A 19,779-nucleotide genomic window follows, 5' to 3' on the forward strand; every position below is an offset into this window, starting at 1 on the left:
AAAAGCAGAATCCTGAGGTTCCCAAACCGGACAACATCTTCACTCCAGAGCATCTTCAGATCCGTCCATGAACGTCACCAACAGGATCAAAACTTGTGAAAACCCTTGAGGAGTCCAACAGCCCCCAGAATGGGGTTGACTCACGAAAACAACCACACCTACATAAAACACTTACACACTACATGACACCTGATACTAACATGCAAAACTACGACATTTTGTCAATTTTTAATGGAGTAAAGGGACATTTTTAGATGTTAAATCAGCAGCATTTTTCACATTATTGGATACTGTAATCTTGAATCAATCAATCTAAAATGTTCTTACCTGCAACATGTCTAACACATAAACGTAGTAATATTTAAACTATCAAAGTGTTTTGCTTCCCATTTGGACAAGAAGTTTTAGCTCTAACCACGTAAAGAAACATAAAAATAACATTTTTGTCTTTGCTCTTAGAAATGTTCCAGCTTTACCATCAATATGTTTAAATGTTATGAAGGTAAAGTTCTGCAAAGTTCCACTAATGTTTTTAATGGGAGGTTCTTTTTTTAATAGGTGGGATAAGATAAGACATTGTTAGACAATTACGCCCTCACATCATTAAACTGTCCTCCCAATGTTACATTTAAAACTGGCTAACATTTAGGGAATGCTTATTTTTAAACTTCACAATCCTCAGAATAAAACGGTCTGATGCCTTGATAGGTTTCTGACGACATTTGTTCAATGTTGGTTTGACAGAAATATAATCTAGATGCTACCAGCATCCTCTAAATATCCTCTAAATGTGCAGTTTATGTCTCAGTTAGTATTTAATTTCTAAATCATTACAAGAAACTGCAGGTATTTGTAGCTATTAGCTCTCTGATGTTGTAAACAAGAGACATGGCATCTGTTGAATCATTTATTTTCTGTGCAAATTTTACCACCACATCTTCATATGAGTCTGAAAGCTGGTAATCAAGAGAAACCCACTCAGGAGTATTTCAGGTAAAAACCTTACAAAAATTATTCATTATGTTGTTGGAAGAAAAAGCTTTCCAATATAACCAACAGCAGGGTTTTTTAAAGGGGGGAAACATAATGTTGTGTCATCAGTAAGGAGCCCAGTCCAAGCTTTGTGTGGACATAAATGTACTCATGTTGTGGACAAAAACATTTCTAACCCCTCTGTTCAATGCACTTTGGTGATCCGGCATTATTTTTAATGCTCAGTTAATTTCCAAACAAGCCAAATGTGGTTGAAATAAACCTCTTCCATCCATTCACGGGTGGTTTCACTGCATCCTTTCCTTCCCTGCTCCTTCCTGCTCCTCTCTGCTTTTATAGTGCTCCTCTGGCAGGTCTCTCAGCTTCTCTGCAGCCTACGACAACAACAGCAATATTGAGCTTTCATGCAGTTTTAAAGCAACAGGGAATCCACTACAGTTCCTGGGTTTACATTATAATTAGCTCGCTGTAAGAACTTCTTAGTGCAAGAAGCTCTGGATAAATTCATTAAGTTGATCCATGAGATTTGCCTGTAATCTCAACAGGCTCACCAGAAAACATTTCAACAAATATCTATCCATATTCTGCCCTGTATCCTGCATGGCAGCTACTGTACTGTATAAATGTGTGTTAATGATGAACCTGCTCAGGGGTGAGGTCCCTCTGCTCCTGGGCGAGCATCTCATATCCCACCATAAACTTCTTGACGGTGGCCGAGCGCAGCAGAGGAGGGTAGTAGTGAGCATGTAGCTGCCAGTGGGAGTTGTCTTCTTTTAAATGGGGGCCAGTTGGGGCTCCTGAAGGACAAACGTAAGAAAGAGAAGCAGCTTCCGGTCAGTCTGGTTTTATTCTCACTGCTGCTGGTTGGCACTGGCATCCAGATGAGCTGAGGTTGATTCAGAATGATTAGACCGCCCTTGTTCTCTTCAATTTCTTGTTCATTTTAATGCTTGGTACCACTAAAGGTATATTATTACCTGAACAATACAATGAACTCAACAAAAACGCAGCTGATTCCATCATACTTTATTTTCTATCTGACATGCTTCAGCTTCATTGTATTTCCAGGGTCTATAAGAGGTCATTTCATGTCATCAGCAGCACTGCACATGTAAAGGCCTAGAGTGGTTTCCTGCTGACGTTCAAGTCATAGCACAATTTAGAAGTTGAGAAACAGGTCACAAAAAAAACTGAAGCTCTCCAAGATAGCCGTTCATTACACCAAGAAGAAACAAACCCAGCATGGTTCTAACAAACTGCTAGCTGGTCAGGAAACGTCTTTCTGCCACCAGATGACCGTCACTCATCCGTTTCTGTCAGGAATCGTCCTCAGACCTCCAGGAACCTTAAAAAATAAGTGGACACTGTGGAGAAATGGGACTTGCTCAGCAAGGACAGTTGGAAAGCGACTTGTTGAAGCTGGTCTGAAGTCCCACAGGGCAGGAAGAAGCCCTTCATCAAGGAAATGCAGAGGAAAGCCCGGTTACTCTCTGCTGGGATCACAAGGATTGGACTGTTGATGACTGGACTGAGGTTCTCGTCAGGGCTAAATCCACTTTTCAGTTGATGTCCACTCCAGATAACTTACTGGTTAGGAGGAAGCCTGGAGAAGCTCCAAACCAGACTGTCTGCCCCTACAGTAAAACATGGGGGTGGATCAGAGACCATCTGGTGTAGTTTCAGTCTGGGTGGAACACGGAGAATGAACCAGGTCATGTTTGGGGCTACTCTAGAAAACAGTCTTTCTCCATCAGCTGGAAAACTCTTTCCTGCCTCCAATGACTGGATTTTCCAACAAGACAAGGTCAGTTAAAGCCTGGATGGAGAACCAGAACACTGGAACCATGCCTTGGCTGCTCAATCACCAGATCTAAATCCAACTGAAAACCTGTGGAAAATCATTGGTGGAGCGCATGAAGAGACGCATGGCTGCAGTCATCAGAAACAATGGTCATGGATCAGTACTAACTCCTGTGTGGATCATGGGACTAAAACAGACAGAAAAGAAAAGATGGAATCCTAAAAGCTGTTTTTGGCAGAACAATGCCATAGCTACTGATGGATGAACTGAAGGGATTTTGGTTATTATCAAGAAAACATGGAAAATGTCTGATATCAGCTCTGAAATTAAACTCTTATGAGCTATTTTTGTTGTTATCATTATATTTGTCCAAACAAATGTACCTTTAGTTGTACTAGGCATTAAAATGAACAAGAAATTAAAGAAAACAAGGATGGTCTAATCATTTTTTCCATGACTGTACATAGTTGATGTTCTCACACTGACACCCAAACAGGTCCTCAACATCATCATGTGTTTTGCGAGATCAATCTGAACAATACAATCTTCAGTACCAGCTGAAGAATCGTTCTTTTCTGCAAAATGGAAAACTCAGGACTAAAAATGGACATAATAATCCAATATCCATCAGAAGTATTCCATTCTCAGCCTCGGTCAGGTGGCCAGTCCATCAACACAGAGAGACAGACGATTATTCACGCTCGTTCCAACTCCCTGAATTAGAATCGCTAATGAAGCTAACATACATATCTTTGGACTGTGGGAGGAAGCACCAGGAGAAAACCCACACAGGCACAGAGAGAACATGCAAACTCCACCAGTTCACTAATCAATGCACCACTGCAACCTACAGAAACACTGCAGGCTATTTATTTTCTCTGCAAACACGTGTAAGCACACATATTGATCATAGCACAATGAAACACTAAAGGATAATTAGGAATACATGTAAGCAGGACACAACAAGCTCGTTTATCTCTCTGCCATCCACACTGCAGGAACAAGGGCCTCAGATCAGTTAGTCAGCACGCTAAACCAGGGGAGTCAAACTTGTTTTAGTTCAGGTTCCACATTCACCCAGTCTGATCTCCAGTGGACCGGACCAGAAAAATCACAGCATAATAACCTATAAACAACCACAACTCCTATTTTTTTTGTTTAAGTGCAAAAAAGTCCATTCTGAAAATGTTCACATTTCAGGAATTATCTTTTTACAAAACATCATGAACAACCTGAAGTTTCTGAAGAAAAATAAGTTAAATTTCATCAACATTCAGCCTCAGTTTATCATTTACACATTACAACTTCCAGATCACAGAGTGTCTACAAAGAAACACAACATTTAGTCACAGCTATCTGATATAGGATTTAACTTTATGACCAAAACGACAAAAGTCAGGCAACAAAACAATAAAAAAAATTACAAAAACAAGACACAAAATGACAAAAACGAGAAACAAAATGACAAAAATTAGACACAAAGTGACAAAACAAGACAAAAAAATGACATAAAAGACACAAACAAGAAAAAAGATGACAAACGCAAGACACAAAATGACAAAAAATAGTTAAATTAGAATAGCAAGGCAAAAAACCCCCACAAAGTGACAAAAATGATACACAAAACAATGAACAAAGTAAAACACATAATGACAAAAATAAGACAAAGACCACAAGCGATACAAAAAGGAAATGCAAAATTACAAAACATGAGACAAAAAAGACAACAAAAACACGACAAAATATTACAAAAAATGAGACACAAAATGACAAAAAGTTACAAAACAACAAAATAGTGGACAAATGACACAAACAAGGAAAAAAAATGACAAAAAAATGACAAAAATAGACAAACGACAAAAGTCAGACAAAAACAACAACAGAAAACAACAAAAACAAGACAAAATATTACAAACATGAGACACAAAATGACAAAAGAACAATCTAGTATTTTACTTTATGATCCAAACAACTTGTCATGGTCTAGAAATGATTTTAAATTTATAGTTTTACTGATTTACAATCTGCAGTTAATGTCTTCTCTGGAATTTTTACGCTTTGATTGGACCCTCTGGAGGACCACTTTTGGCCCACGGGCCTCATGTTGGACACCCCTGCGCTAAATTAGACAGGCAGGTTGTGTTGTCATTGTTAAAAACAGTGCCATGATATTAGGTTTTGCTTTGTAAGGATATGATTCAACAAATAAAATAAATCTGTGTAAATCTGTAGCCGCTTTCTGAAAGCCGTAGTTTTTAACTGATGGTCATCAAGCGTCTGCATTCAACATGTTTTTGAAACATTGCAGTATTCCACTAACTCCTCTCTAAATCTTCTAAAGAGGATCAGGATCAAAGATGCATTTCCAGTGATTTGTGATGATTTAAAAAGCTTCTGTGTTCCTAATGGAAGGTAATGAGGCGATCAGAGAAGATGTCATATATCCTGAAAAACACAAAAGAAAGCTAAAAAAAAAAAAAGGTCCCTGGAGACACTGAATTTACAAGAACGGCTTCTCCTTTTGAGTCAGCTTCTTGACAACAGGAGCTGATCAGACATAGATAAAGATGACAGGAAGGCGACATAAAGGAAACGAATGAATGGGAATAGAAAGAAGGGGGACAAAGGAAAGCCTGAAGCAGCCAGATAAAGAATGAATAGAGACGGATGCTCCTATTAGTGGACAATTACCCAGATTAAATGGTGACTGCATGAGTGTGTGCATTAACTCAGAGTGGGAATAAAGTTAGAGATATCTGTGGATAGGAGACCAACAAAGCAAACACGTAAATCATCAGGCTGCACATCTGCCTGGTTTGTAAGCTGCCATAAATCCAGAATGCTGTGAGTTGCTCTGTGTGCTTTAATTCCATCTATATTATGGATTCTTCTCTAACAGAACCCCCATCGTCCATCAGTCTCTCTGTGTCCTGCTCCTTCATCCAGCCCGTTAATATCTTCTGTGATGTGTTATATTTTCCTCGTCTAATCTAATTCATGATTTCCCAGGCGACTCTAACGGCATCCAACCACGTCTCTATTTCCACGCTATCACTTTTAACTCCGGGCTTCCAAAAAGCTTCCAAATTAGCTAAAGTAAAGCAGATGGGGGGGAACTCATTATCTGGGCCATATGTGTCTGTTTGTATGTGTGGAGGAGAATTTCAATAACTAACATCATAGCCTCAGCCGTCTCTTTCCCATTAATGCAACCTGAGCTAGGAGTTCTTCTACTGGTATATAAATGTACGTGATGGAAGCAGCAGACAGCTAACATCAGGACGGTAATATGACATGATGGCAGCAGATATTTAAAGTTAACTCATGCATTATTTGTAGTTTATTTAGTGTCTGACTTGTCGTTTGTCTCATGTTTTTGTCATTATCGTTTTTGTCGTTTTGTGTTTCTTTTTGTCTCATTTTTTGTCATTTTGTGTTTTGCTTTATTTGTTGTTTTTGTTTAATTTTTGCTGTTTTGTGTCTTTTTTTGTGTTGTTTGTCCGTTTTGTTGTGACTCGACATTTCAGGTTGTTGATAATTCTACAATTCTACAATTTCATTTAGCAGACGCTTTTGTCCAAAGCGACGTACAACACAAGCAAGAATTCAGACATGAGGAAAAACCTGTAAGTGCAAAAGTGCTTCAAGTGTGATTGGTCAAAGGTGTTGCCATCAAGTTGCAGAAGAATTGCCAACCACCCCCCTTCTTTTTTTTTTTCTTTTTTTCAACTTTGTCAGTGCTAAATAAGTGCTGGGTTTTGGACCACCTGACTTATTCTACCCCTAAGGTGGAGTCAGATTCATAGACTGTATATATAGATGGACGTAGCATCTGGCTCCAGAATTGAAGCCCACCCAGAAGTGTCAAAAACTTGCAATATCACGCCGTCCGCTAAGGTTGGCTCCAAGAAGCTTTTTCTCCATAGACCCCAATTCATTTTTGGAAAAAATAAAATTTGATAGACTGATGTTCTACAGCTCAGGATTTTTTTCCCGTTAGTTTTCATGGTCAAAATGAGAGATCAGGTGGCCGATCTTAAAATAAATCAATACTGAATTTTAAATAAATCGTTAAAGTTGGCGGAGCCAGGGGGCGTGGCTATACTTGATAGACAGCAACAGAAGCCTCTGCGGTAAAATGTGGGCGGGATAAGAGAGTCCTCAGCCAATCCTGTCCCTAGTTGCTCTCCGGTCCAGCGTGTTTGATGACGCTTTTTACGTCACTGGCTCCAAAAAATCCAAAACGGCGACCAGGAAGTAGCAAAATCCGGGCTTCATTTTCTCGGCGTTGAAACCAACGGGTGACATCACGGTTAGTTTACGCCTGGTCAGATTAAGTGCCTAGGTGTTCTCTGAACAATTGAGTCTTCAATTGTATCTTAAAAGTAGAAAGGGACTCAGCAGAACGCACAGAGTTTGGTAGATTGTTCCACCATTTGGGAACAACAGAGGAAAAGAGTCTGGTTAGAGATATGGAGCCGTGCTGGGCTGGAAGCACCAGGCGTCTCTCACATGCAGAGCGAAGTGGGCGTGAAAGGGAGTAGACCTGGATCAGGGAATCCAGGTAGGCTGGGACCGTTCTTGTAAATGTTTTGTAAGCCAGGAGGAGAGTTTTGATTCTGGCTGCAACTGGAAGGCAGCGAAGGGAGATGAACAGGGGAGTGACATGAGCTCTTTTGGGCTGGTTGAAGACCAGACGTGCTGCTGCATTCTGGATCATCTGTAGAGGTTTGACTGTACATGCAGGGAGACCTGCCAGAAGAGAGTTGCAGTAGTCAATGCGTGACATCACAAGAGCCTGAACCAGAAGTTGTGTGGCCTGTTGGGTCAGGAAGGATCTGATCTTCCTGATGTTGTAAAGGACATAACGACAAGTTGTTTTGCAAAAAGAGAATTCATTACACGTGAACGTTTTCAGAACATACTTTTTTTTTTTGCACTAAAACAAGTGACAAATTTGGATTATTGTGCCCTGATTTTACTGGTGTGGTCCACTTCAAATCAAACTGGGCTGAATGTGGAACCTGAACTAAAATGACACCCCTGCTGTAAAGTAATAGTCCTTTTATAGAACGGACTGAGTTCAAACATACTAATTCACTTTGTTTTAGTGGTATTTGTCATCATTATTATGTCTGTTTCCATTTCTCACGCTCTCTACTTGTTCCTCTCAGTGTTTCTTTTCTTCTGTTTTGAGAAAATAAATGAACTCAACAGTAAAAATTCAGAACTGATCTCAGAGTCTAGAGTCAAACAGCCATTCAGGAACATAATATTTCAGCTCAGTAACATTTTGACTCTACTGGAATTAGAGTGTGTAATCTTACTGACAGTATTTTGACGTCTCCTAAATCATTTCAAGAGAATTTTTACTTCAAATTCAAACTGTATTAACTTTTATGACAGAAAATTGTTTGCCACAAAAATGACGGTGGAGCTGCTAATTCTCTACATATAAGTTTGAAACAAACTACGGTAACGTGACCCGTAAGCATCCAAGAAATAAAACAGACTTGAAGATTAAAGCCAGAAGTTAACATGAGATCTGGAGGAGCTTTCACCGCAGGCAGCTGCAGACGGAGATCCGCTTCAAAGATCTGATATCTGTAAAGTAAAAAAATAAAAGAAGAAAACGAGGTGATGGCCTCAGTCCTTTCTGCCCCTCTACAGTTTGGGTGGGAGTGTCTCATCTCTGTTTTTATAAACTATCTTTCATGTGTGCTACCTTAGCCTGACTGAACCCCTTTCCAAAGAAAGAAAAAAAAATCCGCAGAGATTGACGGCAGCGTGGCATCGACTCAGGTGGAGACAGATTCATTTTGTGAAATTGGTCTGAGTTGATATAATCACGGCTCAACGACCGCCTCTCTGAAACTCATCTGTTAGTCAGACTATGAAGCTGTGGACCGAATTAAGGAAGTTAAATTTCTACTCTGTGGCTAGTTCAGACTTTGTGCACTAACAGAAGATGAATGAGATCCCATAATCCCATCAATTAAAGGTGAAACAGACACTAGAAGATGAGTGAACACTGAGAGGCTGTACGGAAGAAAAAAGTTTGTTACAGCATGCTCACGTTTTTGTTGTTTTGTGTTTCCTTTTGGTCTTGCTGGTGTTTCTGTCTCATTTGTCATTTTGTGTTTTACTTTATTCACTGCCTTCTGTATTGTTTTGTTGTTTTGTTTCTTGTTGTGGTCATTTTTTGTGTTGTTTGTCCATTTTTTTATTTGTAGCGTTTTTGACTACCTTTTTGTCTCTTTTGTCATTTTGTTTCTCACTTTTGTTGTTTTCTGTCTCATTTTTAAATATTTTGTTATGTTTTTGTTGTGTTTTGTATTTTTTTTTTATAGTGAAATACTATATTTTTTAGCTCCAGATAGATGTGACTAAATGTTGTGTTCCTTTGTAGACACTCTGGAAGTTGTAATGTGAAAATGATAAACTGAGGCTTCATATCATTGAAACTGAACCCTTTTTTCTTAAAAAATTCTAATTTGTTCATAATGTTTTGTAAAAAGATAATTCCTTAAATGTGAATATTTTCCGCATTCACTAAAACAAAGGAAACTTTAGGAGCTGTGGTTATTTATAGGTTGTTATGCTAACCCTAAACCTGTATGCAGGAATTTGTTTGTTATTGGAACACGATGCTGCTTTTTTTTTTTTGCACGTATCATCCTGGATCTGTGCTTAATTTCTCAGCACTGATCCATAGTCATTGAGTAGCATCGTTTCCTTTCATTAAATCACAGAACACAGCTGCTGCTGCTGCAGGGCTTCAGTTTATATAAGGATCACTGTGAGCGCTCGTCCATGATGACTCCACTCTCCTCTCTGTCATTCATCACCTCATCGCATCACTGGACTCTGCTAACCTCTGCTGCAGTTTGAACCCGGTGCAAGGTGTTTCTCAGACATAACTCGCAACATGTTACTTGGTGCAGGAAAGTATCAGCAAACACCTCCACTGAGCATGAACGTAGGAGAGAAAGAGCTGCTTTTGTGCCCCTTCACAGCAGAAGACTTTTCAGATCAAATGTGTTGATTTCGCTGCATTTCTTGGTAAAACGGAAAGGTAATTTGGCCCCTGTTGCAAATGAGACAGTGACCTACAATCTTTAGACATTTTCTGATACACTAGTTTTGTTGTGATGCAAAAGTGATGGAAGTTACAGGAGAATGGGTGCAACTCCAGCAGGAAATAAAACTGCTCAAGATATGAAACTGCAACAAAGAATGGGAGGAAAAAACTGGAAATTTCCTGAATGAAGAGTAGCTGCATCACCATTGTCTTCGTATTATCTTTTACTTTAATTATTATCATTATTAATAAAGGATTTTGGGAGCCATCCTCAAAGAAACATGCAAAAAATGGAGGGAGAAGAAAAGAAGACAAACAAACAAGACTCACATAAAAGAGGGAAATTGCATGTGAGTGTAAAATATTGAGCAAAAAGAAGAGATTCATGTCCCCCTAGTGTAGTGATGGATGGAATGATTTGGTGTATAAAGCCACTGAATGCCACTTGAACTGCCCTGGTTCGATGCACATTTAGCTGTTTTTAAATATGGAATGCTTTACATGTAAGTTAAGTAGTTTTCCTATTCTGTCCAGTAAATATGTCCAATTAAAAAGCGTGTTTTATGTCTGTAAAACAGACTAAATTTTGCGCAGCACAAGTGTTTTTCCTTTTTGTCCAACCTTAATCACCACCTGGCGTCGTCACAAATTTATTTTTCCACGTGTCTGAATCAAAAACTGCCACATTGGACGGCTGACTTCGGATTAAAGGTGAATTTTTACAAGGTGGGATGTTGCCGAGTTCATGTTTTCATCTTTTAAATCTGAGATTAACTAAGTAGGACAAACATGAGAGTAAAATATGTTAAATAGTACAACATCACGATAAATAATGGTCATATTTTCAATGAATTACACCATCGTATCGATAATAAAAACACATCTGCTGCTTTAAAAAAACAAACAACACAACGACAGAAGTGAACAGTCTGACTCGACTTCTCTGGTTGCGTCGAAAAAGCGAATATTTAATATAGAAAACAGGATTCTTGGGCGGTGTGTCAGTACAGCTGTGTTAATAGCTTATCATTATTAGCATATGCATATTAATCTGTTCATCCCAATAAAGGAAAGACTTCTATTACAATTAGATGGGATAAAATACATGTCTATACGTATACTGGCTTCAGTAACTGAGTTAGAAAACACAAACATGTCAGATATTGGCAAAAATCCAACATCACGCTTCCCTACCCTTCACCAAACCAACAAAGCTAGCAGCTAAAGCTACTCATATGTGTCTGTGAGTGTCTACAGACCAACACAGAGCTTTAAAAAAAGAGTGAATATAGGAAAAACATTCATCAGATGAAAACAGAACTCCCATCCAATGCTCGTGTTGCTACATGTCTGCGCTAATCTCAACTTGGCAGCACAGGTTGTTATGCTGCCATCAAGTGGCCAAAAACACCCAAAAAATGACGCAGATTTATGCTAAAACACGCACCATGTGTAGTTCGATAGAGCCTCATATCACAGCTTTCAGGAAGTACTCGACCACTTCATGATTTAAATATTTAACAGAACATTGTGCAGGGTCTGTCTCTGCAGGCTACTTTATGAAAAGTCTGGATTTGCGCAGTGACTGAGTGCTCTTCACCTGAGAGAACTCTGCTTTATGTAAGAGAGAACATTCTCAAAGCTCTAAATATTCTGCTGCGCCTCGGTGTGCATTGAAGTGCTAATATTAAGTAAGTGGGTGACATCAAAGCCGAGAGGATCTCATTTAATTAACACGGCCGAGATGATTGAAATGCAACAGGAGTTATCTAATCTGGAGCAAAACGCACACGTCTTTCTCATGACATTGGACGAGCGAATCAATATTCAGATGTGATATTTGTGTTGCTGCGCGATAAGTGCTTTTGCCAAATTATGTGAGAGACGCAAGGCGGATGAAACGAACACACTGGTGGATGATGTAAAGAGAAGCGCTCTGAATGTGAAATTAAACAGGTCTGGCTAAAATGAGTCAGGGGGCGACTTCAGCGAGGAGTAGGAGGACAATGCAGGGATATAAGTAGAAGAAAAAATGAGGGAAAGGTATGGAGAACGGAAAGAGAAAAGTGAGAAGAAGCAGAGTATGAGCACAAATAGAAAGGATTTAGTGTATTAAAAACCTGTGGGATGTGAGACCGTCACAAAAACTTAGGTGAGGGTGTCAGAATTTTAATGCGACTCTTCACTCCGTATCTCTTCTCATTCCTTTAATTCAGTGAAGCCCTAGAAGTTTTCATTCTATAATCCTGACTGTGAAATGTGAAGAGGCTGCATCGTGTACTTTGTGGTTGAGTTTTGCAGATTTCAGTTACAGATGAACACGAGCTGTTTTCACATCAGCGAGGCGGATTAGCTCACAGCCAACCTGACAAGAAGAAGAACGGCTGAAACGACGTGAACAAGCGAGAGGAGACGGCAAGAAAATATGTCTGAGATGTTCATGATGAATTTGAACTACTTCCATATTATTTTATTTAAAAAAGACACAACTAATAACCCTTAAACTGTCACAGTTCCTGAGAAACTTTAATCTTCTACACTATTCCGAATAGTCATAGTTGTGTATTTCATGTGCAAGACCGTTGTTAGATGTTATCAACTGAAAACAGCTGATCAGGTACTAGTCAGTTGTAAGTCATAGAAAAACCCAAAAAGTTTAGTGAGTGAAACTGTTGGTGGGCAAATAACAGCTGTGTGAATCAGTACATGTTTAAAAAAAACACAGAAATAGTTAATAACATTTACATCTCTCACACAATGTCTTACCATCTTTTGTTTATGTCATTTTCAGCCAGAAAAAAATCCATCGATTAAATAAAAAAGTAATTCTGAATAATTTACGGCTGGACTGGAAGTGAACAGCGTCCAGTTTTAACCGTACACTTCTGCTCAAATCCACTAATTAGCCGCTAAATTTACTTCATTAGGTTGTCTTTAATCTTTGGTACCATCTGTCCCTCGTGTCTTCCATCACTCTATATAAAAACACTTTGAACAGTTTCACACCCAAACTTTTTCTTTTTAACCTCCCGGCTCTCCCGGTTTCAGTCTCACCGTGCCAGCCCATGGAGTAGGGAAAAGACACTTCAAACAGGTTGTCGTATTTGGTCAGCAGTCGCTTCATAATGCCAGCCAGATCTGATGAACGGTAATAAAAACAGAGATAAAATGAAAGTTAGATAAGCACACAAGTTTATTTTTACAGACAGACAGAAAGCCTCACACAAGGGACTCAAACTGGAAACAACGTCCTCGTCTGTCACAGTTTGGAAACATTTATATAAGCTTATAAATTAAAAACTTTTCTTTAACATCTCACTGGAGGATATATATTGAGAAACATGCTGGGTGTTTGTATTATTAAACTCAGCATATTAGGAGAAAAATACTACCAATGTACATCTTTTATTTGGAAATATATTGGATATAAAAGCAGGTTAAACAATAAAAATTAAAACTAAAGTAACCAAAAACTGACCCAAAGGAGGAAAAGGCACTTAAAGTCAATAATGTTTGATTTGCTTAGCGGTGGGATTGAAGCACTCTTTTTAAGCTTATAAAATCAAGAATAACCTTTAAATATACTAGTAGTAGTAGACATCTGCATCTCTGCTTGGTTTGATTTGAATTCTGTGTGAAACCACAAATAAATATTATTTTATATATATATTATAAGCATCAGCACCACGCAACCATCTGAAAGTGTGTAAAAATGTTCAAAATTAGGAAGCCTGAATGTGGGAAGCAAACCTGCAGGTTCCTCTCTGAGCCGTCCAGTCATTTGTTTTACTCTAAATTGTCTCATCGCTCTCTCTGTCACTGAGTGTCAGCGTCTTCACTCACCCTCCCTCTCCTCTGCTGTCAGATCATTGATTCGGAGGACGTGTCGTCGTGGTAACAGCAGCGTCTGGTAGGGCCACGTCGCCCAGTACGGCACCACGGCCAGCCAATGGGAGCTCTGCACCACCACACGCTCCTGAGAAAACACACATTATAATGATTTTAGACCAGAGGCGTCAAACTCATCTCAGTTCAGGTTCCACATTCAGACCAGTTTGATCCGCAGTAAAACCACAACATGATAACCAAGAAATAACCACAACTCCTGATGGTTCCTTTGTTTTAGTGCAAAAAAGTACATTTGAAGAATGCTCATATTAAAGGAATTATCGTTTTACAAAACATCATGAACAACCTGAAATTTATGAAGAAAAATAAGTTCAGTTTCATCAACATTCATCCTCAGTTTATCATTTCCACATTACAGCTTCCAGATCACAGAGTGTCTACAAAGGAACACAACATTTAGTCACCTGGAACTGAACCATGGAGGATTTTACTTTAAAAAAGACAAAAAACAAGAAAAAACTAGACAAAATATTACAAAAATGAGACACAAAATAATGAGACAAACGACAAGAATGAGACAAAAAAATGACAGAAGTGAGAAACAAAACAGTAAAAAATAGACTAACAACACAAGGGAGACTAAAAACACCAAACGGTGCACAAAACAACGAATAAAGCGAAACACTAAAAGAGAAAAATCACAAGCGAGACAAAAAGCAAACACAAAACGACAAAAACATGAGACAAATGACAAAAGCCAGACAAAAAGGACAAAAACAATAAAAACAAGAGAAAATATTACAAAAATGAGACACAAAAGAACAAAGAACAATTTAGTATTTTACTTTCTGATCCAAACATCTTGTCATGGTCTAGAAATGATTTTAAATTTATAGTTTTACTAATTTACAATCTGCAGTTAATGTCTTCTCTGGAGTTTTTACACTTTGAGGGCCGGATTGGACCCTCTGGAGGACCACTTTTGGACCACGGGCCTCATGTTGGACAGCCCTGTTTAAGAGTCTAAATGGAACCATTATAGACCTGAATGATACAACTTCATCAGTCAGAATCACATCAAAACTGACGTACAAATGCTGATTTCTTAAACTTCCTCAGCAGCCTTCATCTCATTGCTGCTTTAAGCATGTGGCCTTTAACATACTTCACTTCTCATGAGCTGGAATAGTGACTTTAAAAGAGGTCTTTGGATGTTGTTGGATATCCTGGATAAAGGAGGAACTGTGCTGCAACATCATGGGACGTGACATCAGGCTCTCAGCTCTCTGTGGATGTTTACAGCGTATCACACACTTGTTTTTCCTCCTGAAAGTGCAGCAGACCATCATCTCTCCTGTTTATGCTGCATGATGTATTATGCTGCATTTGGCTGTGCATTAAACACGGTAGTGTGTTCGCCTCTAGCAGCAGAATGCACACAGTGTCAAGGGTTGAATACTGATGTGAGGGGGAAAAAAATGTTTCTGAGTGATACTGTGCTTAGATAGAGAAGTCAGGCTGGATAGTATTTGGGCGAGACATTTATAGTTTGTTTGTTTATACAGATTTTATCTGTTTTTCTTTCGTTCTGTAATGTTAGCTGTAGCCATCCAACACATATGGAGCTGTGTCATACTAAAATTGCTGCTAAAATGACTGATGACTGCAATTCACATACAAATTTACCACATTACATCAGTATAACCACAAATATACAGAAAGTCAACTTAATCAGTTGAACTTAAAGCAGAAGGACATTAATAAAAAACAAGAGAATATAAAAAGTAAAGCTCGAGTGTAGGTTGACTGAGTGCGCTCTCGTTTTATAACTGAGTGAGTTCAAAATAGTAATATGGTCAGCCGGGACTGGCTGTTTGCAGCAGGAAGTCACATTATCATAAACTGCTTAAATGCAGAAAGTGTCTGAAGCTGAGATTTAACAAGCTGATGAGTGGGCACAAACATGACCTGACCTCGCTATTACAACCCATCAGAAACAGATTAGTGTGTGTGTGTGTGTGTGTGTGTGTGTGTGTGTGTGTGTGTGTGTGTGTGTGTGTGTGTGTGTGTCATACTGATCCTGGACAACTTCACACAATCGCTCTGCTGTTTTATCTACTGCATGTTAACAACAACAACAACATTTTGCAGCCGGATCGATGGTTAAAGGCATTATGGAGGATGTTTTTTTTGTTTAATTTGTCTGATTCACAAAAAATGAATATACTGACCTTTAGTGGACTTGTATGTATGGTCTCTGAAAGAATAAAAAATAAAAAAAAATAACTGTGGACATGGCAGGACCTGAAAAACATCAGCCAATCAATGCGCTCGGACCGAGGCGTTTGGTTTGCTCCCTTTCCTGTCAATCAAAAATCTTCCGGCTCAGGCCTAGTTACGTAGATTACGTACGCCTTGGACTTACGTGTTTTCTGTATGTGTTGCTTTGGTATAGCTTCGTAGTTAGCTGGAGACTTGTTTTGCTCATCTTTTTTTACATAATGACAGATAAAGATCCAGGGGGACCCAGCCGTAAAAGACAACTTCACGAGTCCTACGCAAGTTTCTGGAGGGGGGCGTTTCTTCGTAAATGTTAAGAGGGGGGAGGTTAAAGGGGGGTGAGGGAGAGGTTGTACACACGTGGACAAAATTGTTGGTACCCCTCAGTTAAAGAAGGAAAAACCCACAATTCTCACTGAAATCACTTGAAACTCACAAAAGTAACAATAAATAAAAATTTATTGAAAATTAAATAATCAAAAACAGCCATCACTTTTGAATTGTTGATTAACATAATTATTTAAAAAAACAAACTAATGAAACAGGCCTGGACAAAAATGATGGTACCTCTATAAAAGATTGAAAACTATTTGACCAGAGTGACATGATTAACTCAGGTGTGTCATTTAATTGACATCACAGGTGTTTCCAAACTCATAATCAGTCAGTCTGCCTATTTAAAGGGAGACAAGTAGTCACCCTGCTGTTTGGTGAAAAGGTGTGTACCACACTGAACATGGACAACAGAAAGCGAAGGAGAGAATTGTCCCAGGACATCCGAAAAAAAATGATAGACAAACATCTTAAAGGTAAAGGCTATAAGACCATCTCTAAACAGCTTGAAGTTCCTGTGACAACAGTGGCTCATATTATTCAGAAGTTCAAGACCCACGGGACAGTAGCCAACCTCCCTGGACGTGGCCGCAAGAGGAAAATTGATGACAAATTGAAGAGACGGATCGTTGGAATTGTATCCAAAGAGCCCAGAGCAACCTCCAAAGAAATTAAAGGTGAACTCCAAGGCCAAGGTACATCAGTGTCAGATCGCACCATTCGTCGTTGTTTGAGCCAAAGTGGACTTCATGGGAGACGACCAAGGAGGACACCACTGCTGAAAAAAACTCATAAAAAAGCCAGACTGGAATTTGCAAAAATGCATGTTGACAAGCCACAAAGCTTCTGGGAGAATGTCCTTTGGACAGATGAGACCAAACTGGAGCTTTTTGGTAAGGCACATCAACTCTATGTTCATAGACTCAAAAACCAAGCATGCGAAGAAAAGAACACTGTCCCTACGGTGAAACATGGAGGAGGCTCAGTAATGTTTTGGGGCTGCTTTGCTGCATCTGGCACAGGGTGTCTTGAAAGTGTGCAAGGTACGATGAAATCTGAAGACTATCAAGGCATTCTGGAGAGAAATGTGCTGCCTCGTGTCAGAAAGCTTGGTCTCAGTCGCAGGTCATGGGTCTTCCAACAGGACAACGATCCAAAACACACAGCCAAAAACACCCAAGAATGGCTGAGAGAAAAGCGTTGGACTATTCTAAAGTGGCCTTCTATGAGCCCAGATCTGAATCCCATTGAACATATGTGGAAGGAGCTGAAACATGCCATTTGGAGAAGACACCCATCAAACCTGAGACAACTGGAGCTGTTTGCTCATGAGGAGTGGGCCAAAATACCTGTTGACAGCTGCAGAACGCTCATTGACAAATACAGAAATCGTTTAATTGCAGTGATTGCCTCAAAAGGTTGTGCAACAAAATATTAAGTTATGGGTACCATCATTTTTGTCCAGCCCTATTTCATTAGTTTGTTTATTTTAAATAATTATGTTAATCAACAATTCAAAAGTGATGGCTGATTTTGATTATTTAATTTTCAATAAATTTTTATTTATTGTTACTTTTGTGAGTTTCAAGTGATTTCAGTGAGAATTGTGGGTTTTTCCTTCTTTAACTGAGGGGTACCAACAATTTTGTCCACGTGTGTATGTGCGCATGCTACGTTCAAAGTCGTAGGAAATGAAATCTCCTCTAATGCCTTTAAATATTTTTTCTGACCACTCACAAATCATCATTCACCGTATAAAGAGTTGTTAAGGCTGACTGGCTTCTTCCTTTTAGCTCTGATGCGGTCTTCTCTAAACCCTGAGAGAAATATGCAGCTCCTAAATGCTTCTCTCCAAACTAAGTTTCAACTGTAGTGGCAATATGCACCAGAAAAAATGCAGCAATGAGCTAAAAAAAAAGGCTACAGACCTTTCCAGAGCTGCAGAATCATGAATATGTGTCAGTGATAGCAGCTGCTTCTTATTCTAATCCCCTACATGGATAGAATTTTCCATATATGAAGCAGTTGATGTTTAGACAGGATGGCGTCTGTCTGCAGGTAAATGCTGCTGTTAGTTGCATCTTGTTCTCTCAGCACTGAACACAAATAGAGCAAATTCATATGATGTGTGAGCCTGTCAGAGCTGTGAGTTATCGGAACACTACCTTCAAATGCAGTTAGTGGACTGGTTGCCAGGCACTTAGCGAATAAGCCTTTTAGAGTTTAGAAAGCCAACAGTACAACTAAAACAAATACAAACCTGCTAACGCTAACACTAAAACCACCTGCTAAGTACTGTGTAGGTCAGCTCTGATCTGCTGAACCTCTGAGGGTCACCTGTGTGTGGGCTGTGTTGGGGCGTTCATGGATCTGGTGCTCCGTCATGTTGGGATCTGGGGACTTTGAAGACCAGGTCAATGCTTGGAGCTCTAGGTAATGTTCCTCAAGCTGTTCCTGGGAAGTTTTTGCTGTGTGGTGGGACACATTTTCCCACTGAGAGAAGTCTGCTAGGTGCTCAATTTGATTGGGATCTGTGGAGTTTGGAGGCCAAGTCAGCACTGAGTGCTCTTGGTCATGTTCCTCAAGCTGCTCCTGAGCAGTTTTTGCTGCGTGGTGGGACACATTACCACACTGATGGACGTGAGCTTGATGTTTAGTGGGTGGTATCTGTCAAATAACAACATGAACGTTGAGGCTCAAGGTTTCCAGTTAGGGTTAACCCTACCCCTTCAACTTCATAGCAATAATTTTGTAATTTTGTTGTGGAGAGGAATGGCTCAGTGGGTAGAGTGGCCGTCTCGCAACCAGAGGGTTGCGGTTCAATCCCCCTGCCCGTCGTGCTCATGTCGAGGGGTCCCTGAGCAAGACACCTAGCCCCTAATTGCTCCTGATGGGTCGTGGTTAGCGTCTTGCATGGCAGCTCCCACCATCAGTGTGTGAATGTGACGTATCATGTAAAACGCTTTGGATAAAAGCGCTATATAAATACAACCATTTAACGTTTTGTACATACAGAAGATGTGAGCAATAAAAATGAAAGATCAGTATTTCTACTAAGGAAGAATCTGTGCTACCCCACTGATATGTGCACTGTTGTCATTTTCCACATCCAGAAAATGTATTATCTGTGCAATACACCGGCAAATCTGTAAGCGTTTATGTTTTTCTACTGTTCCCTACATGTTTGCACTGCCCCCTTTGCTGCTGTAATACTACAAATGTCCCTCCTGTGGCATTATTACCGACTAAACTCATCTTATCTTCATTCATTAGTAGCTCTAATGTTGTAGCTAACTGGTGTAGATTCATGAATATGTGTCCTGAAAGAAACAGCTCTTTGCAGGTAAATATTTCACACTGCAAAAATTTTTATCCCATAATTTTTAAACAAATATATCTAAGTCAAGAAACAGCAGTGCAAACACACACTGCCTGTCCATCC

General features: G+C 39.5%; 1 protein-coding gene across 1 annotated transcript in view; it reads right to left on the minus strand.

Annotated features, from left to right (window-relative positions):
* Window positions 1–894: 894 nt before the first annotated feature.
* The window catches only part of galt (galactose-1-phosphate uridylyltransferase), a 39,683-nt gene continuing 20,798 nt past the window's right edge, over window positions 895–19,779 (minus strand). Inside the window, exons 8-11 of the mRNA XM_022192644.2 lie at window positions 13,719–13,851; window positions 12,930–13,013; window positions 1,636–1,790; window positions 895–1,367 (exon numbers count right to left, since the gene is read on the minus strand). Coding sequence (XP_022048336.1) covers window positions 1,281–1,367; window positions 1,636–1,790; window positions 12,930–13,013; window positions 13,719–13,851 — 459 coding nt within the window. The 3' untranslated portion in view covers window positions 895–1,280. The remainder of the gene's footprint in view (window positions 1,368–1,635; window positions 1,791–12,929; window positions 13,014–13,718; window positions 13,852–19,779) is intronic.

The sequence above is a fragment of the Acanthochromis polyacanthus genome, chromosome 18 (genome assembly GCF_021347895.1).
Source record: "Acanthochromis polyacanthus isolate Apoly-LR-REF ecotype Palm Island chromosome 18, KAUST_Apoly_ChrSc, whole genome shotgun sequence".
Lineage (NCBI taxonomy): Eukaryota > Metazoa > Chordata > Actinopteri > Pomacentridae > Acanthochromis > Acanthochromis polyacanthus.